At 45.5% G+C, this 8,368-nt stretch overlaps 1 protein-coding gene across 1 annotated transcript; it reads right to left on the bottom strand.

The window, feature by feature from the left end:
- Positions 1-846: 846 nt before the first annotated feature.
- On the bottom strand, positions 847-5,635 carry ccdc103 (coiled-coil domain containing 103). The gene is made up of 3 exons (XM_049560368.1): positions 5,271-5,635; positions 2,198-2,349; positions 847-1,119 (listed from the first exon to the last, which is right to left on the bottom strand). The coding sequence occupies exons 2-3, from the start codon at positions 2,344-2,346 to the stop codon at positions 1,017-1,019; spliced, it is 252 nt and encodes an 83-aa protein (XP_049416325.1). The 5' UTR covers positions 2,347-2,349; positions 5,271-5,635; the 3' UTR covers positions 847-1,016.
- Between the last annotated feature and the right edge of the window lie 2,733 nt (positions 5,636-8,368).

Below are 8,368 nucleotides of genomic sequence, written 5' to 3'. Positions count from 1 at the left end.
CAGGTACTGAGACCTAATTCAAGGACTCCTGGAATGTTGCGAAAGGCAAACATAGCCCTCACAAGGATCCTGGAACATTTGTAAATCTCTGAGTCCTTTTTCAAGGAGTCCTTGATTCCTACAGAGATCCCTGGAATCTCTTACAGAGACTCAGGGAGGCCCCTGTTAGTATCCTGGAAACTCTTTAAAGGACCTGGAAATTTGGAGGACTACTGGGGTCAATTTCAAGGAGTCCAAGAAAGTCTCATGCACCATAACATCCCTTGATGTACCTTTAAAAGCCGTCATCATCCTACAAATTCTCAAGGACCCCTGAAATCTGAAATGATCCCCTGAACTCATTTTGCAGAGTCTTGGGATCTTTTCAAGGACCCCGAAATCCCTTAAGAGATGTACAGAATAAAAATAATCCCAGATTTTTCACTCCAGGGGTCCTTGGTCACTGGGGTCCCTGCAGACTGAGAGAGATTCCAGAGGGTCTTAAATATACTTGTGAAGGACTCTGAGGGTCATTGTAAGATCCTGGAGCCCTGTAAAGGACCCTGGAATCTCCAGATGGTTTCCAGGACCTCTCAAAGTTCAAACAGGCCGTCGGCAGCAGAGTGACAGATTTTAGCTCAGAGTGAGACCTCCTGTCTGTTGCCTGCTCAGCTCAAACCACTTCCCGTCTGACGTCACAGAGAGTTAAACTTCATCAAGTCCTGAAGTGAAACTGACTCAGTTTGTTGTGTGATGCTGCCCCCTGCTGGAGACCTGACGTCACACATTAATACCATTAATTCATTGATTAATTAATTAATTAATTCATTCATTCATACCTCAGACAGATTTTAATTGTGTTTATTTAATCAGTCAGCTGTTATTAATAATAATAATAGTAATAAATGTCTGAGGTTAAAAACACAAACATGTTTTATTCACATCAGAAAAAAAAGTTACAAGTATTAAAAACAATCAGAATGTTCCCCGTTGCTCGGGGCGACCAGACATCACTTGTTGCTCAGGGCGACCGGACATCACTTGTTGCTCGGGGCAACAGGGTTCCAGGGCTGTCTCCGTGAAGCTCCATCTTTGTCTTTCTTGTCCAGAGGCCTGAGGTGACAAGACAGGACCAGGTCTCTGACAGACACACACACACACACACACACACAGACACACACTGAGCCTGGAACTCATTCAAGGACCCTGGAATGTCTTAGAGAAGTTACTGTAGCTTTTAATATATCCTGGAACTCTGTAATGTCTGTATGGACAGAGTCCAGGTCCTTGTAGTGCCTGGTTCACACCACACAACATGCCTGTCGTTCCCACAGTCTCGGTGTCATCAGCTGATGGTGGAGTCAGACATGACACACTACATGATGATGCACGACCAATCATCACTGGGCGGCTTTCACGACGTGTGTGATGTCATCAGGTTATTCTTGTCCTATTATTATTATTATTATTATTATTATTATTATTATTATTACCTCAGTCACTGTTTCTGTTCATGTTCCAGCTGAACTGTTGCCATAGTGACATAACAAGTGTCACGAGGTGGATGGAGCTACATTTGAAGTACCACATACAAACTATGACAGTCACTGAATCCTGCACAGGAAGTTCCTGCAAATGTTTCACAATAAAAGCCTTTTTAGAAAATGAAGGGACTCTCTCCACTGAAGTTAAAATGGGCTTTTAATTTGAAACAGAACAGGAAATGTTGAGTTTCAAATGACGGTGCAATGCATTAACTTTATCAAGTGAAAGGGAAGCAGATAAAAAGTAAAAATATAAAAACACAGAGAATAATAAATTAAGGGCTGTTATTGTCCTAACGTTTCCACGGCAACAGATGGCTCTGTGTTCCTATTGGTCAAAGTGACAGCTGTGATGGGAGAAGCCGAGACGTTGGATTATTGTGTACGACACTCATTGTTCAAGAGCCGGCTGTGTTGGGCTGATGCTGTGTAGTATGTACCAGGCGTAAAGCACCCTGGAACCTTCAAGGACCCTTCAAGTGTCTTTGAAGAAACTCAGGAACCTTGTGAAACATCCTGGAACTCTTTCAAGGAGCTGACCCTGTAAACTCTGATAAGACCCCTCACTTGTTTAAAACAGTCCAGGAGTGTTTCAAGGACCCTGTGATCTCAGTGTAGTCTTTCCAGGACCCTGTAATGTAGAAGGCCCTGGAGGCCTGGAGGCCTGGAGGTACCTGAACTGGCTGTAGGAGGCGACTCTCTGACTGACAGCTCTCAGTTTCGCTTCGTTCTCTCGCTGATATCGTCGCTCAGACTCAACTGCCATCTGCAGCTCTCTCTCTAGCGCAGAGAAGTCGATGACATCACGCTCCGACCTCGCCATCACCTGATGATGTCAAAGTACAGACAATTAGCTCTCAGGCTGTTATTTACCGTTAGCTCCCAGGCTAACCTCACAGAATTAACCTTTAGCTCCCAGGCTAACCTCACAGAACTAACCTTTAGCTCCCAGGCTAACCTCACAGAACCAACCTTTAGCTACCAGGCTAACCTCACAGAGCTAACCGTTAGCTCCCAGGCAAACCTCACAGAACTAACCTTTAGCTCCCAGGCTAACCTCACAGAGCTAACCGTTAGCTCCCAGGCTAACCTCACAGAACTAACCGTTAGCTCCCAGGCAAACCTCACAGAACTAACCTTTAGCTCCCAGGCTAACCTCACAGAGCTAACCGTTAGCTCCCAGGCAAACCTCACAGAACTAACCTTTAGCTCCCAGGCTAACCTCACAGAACTAACCGTTAGCTCCCAGGCTAACCTCACAGAGCTAACCGTTAGCTCCCAGGCTAACCTCACAGAACTAACCTTTAGCTCCCAGGCTAACCTCACAGAGCTAACCGTTAGCTCCCAGGCTAACCTCACAGAACTAACCTTTAGCTCCCAGGCTAACCTCACAGAACCAACCTTTAGCTCCCAGGCTAACCTCACAGAACTAACCTTTAGCTCCCAGGCTAGACTCACAAGTCAGTCTTTAGACGCTTTGCTTAACTAAAGACTGATGACTTTCTCCCTGATTTTGTGTTTAGCTGGCGGATACAATTTCAGAGTTTAAAAAAACTCCCTACGTTGCAGAACCAATAGTAAATCTGCAGGGCGGTCCTTCGGTGGCTCGATGAACTCATGTGCTTGTAAACATAGTCCCACTAGAAACACGTGCAGCGGTACAAAATGGCTCAGCTGTGCTCGCAGAAAACGCCGTCAAAGTTAGTGAATGTTTGTCGCGTTTGCGGCGACACATTCTCGCCAACTAAAAGAAACAAACATAATCTTTTACAAGGCCATGACTCATCCGTCCGGCCGGACTATAGAGGGAATCTCCTTGTTGTTTACAAATACTTCCAGGTAGAAAACCCGCAGAGCTTTTAGCTATGTATATAGCCTACGTATCACATTTTTCACATCACTGCATCACCGTTTGGACTAATCCGATGTTTTAAAGTCTATAAACACAATGATTGAACAAACATTACTATTTCTGTGTGCACGTTTAGCTGGGCTAACCGTTAGCTGTTAGCCCTGTTAGCCGTTAGCGATGTCTGTAATAGGTAATGACTCATTAAACGGTCCGTGAAAAAAATATCTTTTCCAGCGGATATCTTAGTTACAACATGATTGAGCTAGCAAAGCAGTTTTGTGTTGCTATGTGTGGTATTTATTCAGTTTTGGGAAATCACGATGTCTAGAAAGCATCAGTGGCTGCAGCTGACAGGGACAGCTAACACTAGCAGCAAAGCTAACATCAGGACGTCATCTGTTAAAAGTCTCCCGTTGTCGGATACAACATGAAACTACTCTAGTTAGATCAATCATGTTGTAACTAAGACATCCACTGGAAAAAATATTTTCTTCACGGATGAGCACACCTTTGATAAAACGGAGTTAAATCTCTCGGCATCCATTTTCAAGCTCTCTGTGTGTTTGTTCCCTTGCGGACGAAAAAAGGGGGAGCGCACATTTCCGAGAAGGCGTGTCCTTTTCAAAAATGCAAGAGGCATTGCTTTGTTGCCGGCCGTTTTCTCCGGTGTGTTAAACACACTTTAGAAAGGAGTGTCCCCAGACTATCAGAAGGCGGAGATCTCTGATTGTCTGGTGGCGAGACTACTCCCAAGCTAACCTCACAGAACTAACCTTTAGCTCCCAGGCTAACCCCACAGAACTAACCTTTAGCTCCCAGGCTAACCCCACAGAGCTAACCTTTAGCTCCCAGGCTAACCTCACAGAATTAACCTTTAGCTCCAAGGCTAACCCCACAGAACTAACCTTTAGCTCCCAGGCTAACCTCACAGAGCTAAGCTTTAGCTCCCAAGCTAACCTCACAGAGCTAACCTTTAGCTCCCAGGCTAACCTCACAGAACTAACCTTTAGCTCCCAAGCTAACCTCACAGAGCTAACCTTTAGCTCCCAGGTTAACTTCACAGAACTAACCGTTAGCTCCCGGGCTAACCTCACAGAGCTAACCTTTAGCTCCCAGGCTAACCTCACAGAACTAACGGTTAGCTCCCAGGCTAACCTGACAGAACTAACGGTTAGCTCCCAGGCTAACCTCACAGAACCAACCTTTAGCTCCCAGGCTAACCCCACAGAACTAACCTTTAGCTCCCAGGCTAACCTCACAGAGCTAACCTTTAGCTCCCAAGCTAACCTCACAGAGCTAACCTTTAGCTCCCAGGCTAACCTCACAGAACCAACCTTTAGCTCCCAAGCTAACCTCACAGAATTAACCTTTAGCTCCAAGGCTAACCCCACAGAACCAACCTTTAGCTCCCAGGCTAACCTCACAGAGCTAAGCTTTAGCTCCCAGGCTAACCTCACAGAACTAACCTTTAGCTCCCAAGCTAACCTCACAGAGCTAACCTTTAGCTCCCAGGTTAACTTCACAGAACTAACCTTTAGCTCCAAGGCTAACCCCACAGAACTAACCTTTAGCTCCCAGGCTAACCTCACAGAGCTAAGCTTTAGCTCCCAGGCTAACCTCACAGAGCTAACCTTTAGCTCCCAGGTTAACTTCACAGAACTAACCGTTAGCTCCCAGGCTAACCTCACAGAGCTAACCTTTAGCTCCCAGGCTAACCTCACAGAACTAACGGTTAGCTCCCAGGCTAACCTCACAGAGCTAACCTTTAGCTCCCAGGCTAACCTCACAGAACTAACGGTTAGCTCCCAGGCTAACCTGACAGAACTAACGGTTAGCTCCCAGGCTAACAGTAGCTAACAGACAGGTGAGGATGAGATTCAGATCCAACATGTTACCTGCAGCACCTTTGACTCCTCGTGCTTCTGCTCTCTGTGTGTTCAGCTGTTTTTAGGATCCTTGTTGGTCTCATGCAACAAATCATCTCCATGACGACGGGCTGGCGGTCGGCGCCTGCGCAGTGCAGTGTGGTCACCGCGGGAACAGAGGACTGAGCAGCGGGTAAAATGGAGCTGCCTTTGTTTTGAAATGGTTTGTGTGGATCCGTGACGTCACTGCTCTGATCCAGGATCGATATCAGGCTCGTTGAAGCTGAACTGAGCCTGGACAGCAGACGAGACCAGGCGGTGACAAACACAGACTGTAGTATGTCTATGGTGACAGCAAGCTGTTCCCAGCAGCCTTCAGTCCGGACAGGAAGTCACACACAGACACACTTCCGGTCTGATATGATGTCAGTTCATTAAAAAAATGATCAGACCCATAGATCAGTTTGTTCTCAGTCTCATTGATTTATTAAAATGTTTTACAGGTGATCTGTAGTTAAGTCCATGGTTCATGTTTGGAGGAGGAGCCTTGATGCTGCACCTTAAATGAGGTCATAGGTGTTTGAAATGAAAAAAAGTCTCAGTTTTTCACTCTTGTCGTACAAACTCTTTATTTTGTACCAGATTTAAAATGAGACATAAACGTCACAGTTTTAACATCAGGTCATGTTGTTGTTTTGTTTTGTTCTGACGGAAGCGTACGTCACACACGATGTGTTAAGATAAGATACACCTTTATTGTTCAGGTAAACAAAACACATATCATCATCATCATCATCATCATTATTACTATTATTATAGACTGACTGAAACAGGAAAGCACACACACACACACACACACACACATTTCCTCCGAGCTTATGTAACTTCTGGTAACACAGAAGGTATTTCCTGCTGATGGCTGGGAAGGGGCGGAGCCTGGTGGTGATAAGGTTCAGGAAGTGAAACTGACTGTAGATCAGATTCAGACGCCGACGCCGTGAAGACGAGTCAGAGGTGAGTCAGAGAAAGTTTCAAACCAAGTTTCTACACAAAAGGTTTTCTGTCAGACCGTTATAGTCCTGATCCTGATCCTGATCCTCAGCATCAGCATCAGCATCAGGATAGTGAAAGAGTTTCCTGTGTCAGACTGAGCTGCTTCCTGCATCACACGGCGTATTACAGACCAGACAAACTGCTGGGAGTTTGGTTTTTAGAGACGTGAAATAGCTCTCGCACCTGCAGCATGTCTCGTCCTGTCAGACAGAATGTGGCGAGAACATGTGGCGACATTAACAGGGCGGGCCACGTGTCACCGCCTGTATCTCAGGTTGTTTATAATCAGTCGACTCTGGACCCCGCTGCTCTTTGTCTTCCTGTTGAGCTGAATTTACATGTGAATGTTTTCACAGCCTGACCTTTGACCTGTGGACAGACGGAGGCTCCTTTCATCTGGTGTCCGTTCTCTCCTCTAACTGGTACGTGAACACTCCCTGATGATGTCACAGGGTGCGACACCTCTGTGTGGATCAGGTTACAGCTCTGACTCCAGGTCAGTGTGAGCGCTGCGTCTGTAACTGCAGCTCCAGGGGCGTGTTTCCTGTGTGACATCATCACCTTACTTCTGTGTGTGTGTGTGTGTGTGTGTGCAGGTGTTTTAAACACAGGTAAAACAGGAAGTGGCGATGACCACGGTGTATCAGATTCTGCTCAGAGAGCTGAAGGACCTGCTGGATGATCAGTTCAAAGAGTTTAAGTTTCACGTGAGGGAGTGCGTCCAGGCTGACGGAAGTTTTCCGGTGATCCCCTCCTCTGAGCTCGCCAACGCCGACAGACCCAGGATGGTGGAACTGATGGTCCATCACTACAAGGACCAGGCGGTGGTGGTGACCCAGGCGGCGTTAAAGGAGATCGGGAGGAACGACCTGGTGGAGAATTTAAATCGGGCCAGAAACGCAGGTAGGTCATGTTGTCACCTGACGAGATGGTCACATGACTCCTGCTCTATAAAAGAATAACTGAGGTCGTATTTGATGAAACAACGTTCAGACTGAATGAGTTTATTGTTGTCACAATACGATGTTACCATGATATCATCATGATACAATATTATCACAATAATTGTTTTATTTAATAAGATTGAGTTTTAATTTTTTTTTTTTTTAAATTGCAGCCACATAAATCTTGTGGACTGAAAAAAAAAAAACAACAGATTTTATTTTTCTAATTGTTTAATTTGTATTAGCCATATTAACAATCTATAAAAATGTAAAAAGCAAAGTTACTTGACGTCTGTGTATCGGTACAATATTACCACGCAAAATATCCTGATACGTTGTCGCACTGATTTTATCCGTGCCCCATCATCAGTTCATAATGTGCAACATTCTGTTAGTTCATCAAAGGTTGTTAAACTAACACAGGTGCATTTTCTGTTCTGCTGAAACTAACTTTTAAAACACATGTATGAACTGCACTGAAGTGTCCAGTTTGATTTCAGGTGAAGTGACTCACCTGTTCATCACCTGTCGGTGTGTTGTATCTTCAGTCTGTGTGAATGTTCTGCAGCACATCACTGATGGTTTAACCTCTGTGACTGATTTACAGACGCTCACAGATGAGACATTCATGAAACCATGTCAGACACAGTGACTGTTGGACGGTCGTTAGTAGAGTCAGTTCTGCGTCTGTGCTTCAGGAAGCAGTTCACCTGTGCTCTCACCTGGAGCTTTGGTTTGAAGCCGACAGACGGGACGCTGTTTGTAGAAATGAGCGTGCACTCATTTGATGAATGACTCGTCTGATCTGAAACTTCTCTCTCTCCGCAGGTCCCATGCAGTTGGACCACGGTAAGATTTCAGCACCATGAGACTCTTTGAAAATCCATCCCAGAATATCTGAAAACACTGTCTGATCTTCTGTCTCCATCTGTCTCTTAGCAAATTTGCAGTGACCTGTGCTTTTGACCTCCTCCTGATGTGGACATTATAACTCTTTATGCTACGCCACCTGACTTCCTGCTTTGCACCCGTCCTAATCACTGCAGCCACTAGAGGTCGCCACCTCATGACATACAAAAAAGAGGAGGTAGAGTCGGACCAAACTACCTCAGATCTCTGATGACAACTGAT

Source organism: Epinephelus fuscoguttatus, linkage group LG19 (genome assembly GCF_011397635.1).
Source record: "Epinephelus fuscoguttatus linkage group LG19, E.fuscoguttatus.final_Chr_v1".
NCBI lineage: Eukaryota > Metazoa > Chordata > Actinopteri > Perciformes > Serranidae > Epinephelus > Epinephelus fuscoguttatus.
Note: the sequence above shows the minus strand (reverse complement) of the source record. Positions and strands in the feature narration are given on the sequence as shown.

What these genes read in the sequence shown, in the direction of transcription:
- ccdc103 (XM_049560368.1), bottom strand. Translation starts at nt 2,346, where the DNA reads ATGGCGAGGTCGGAGCGTGATGTCATCGACTTCTCTGCGCTAGAGAGA. An exon ending in GCCTCCTACAGCCAGTTCAG is followed by an intron (nt 1,120 to 2,197) that starts GTACCTCCAGGC and finishes TGTGTCTGTCAG; the next exon opens with AGACCTGGTCCTGTCTTGTC.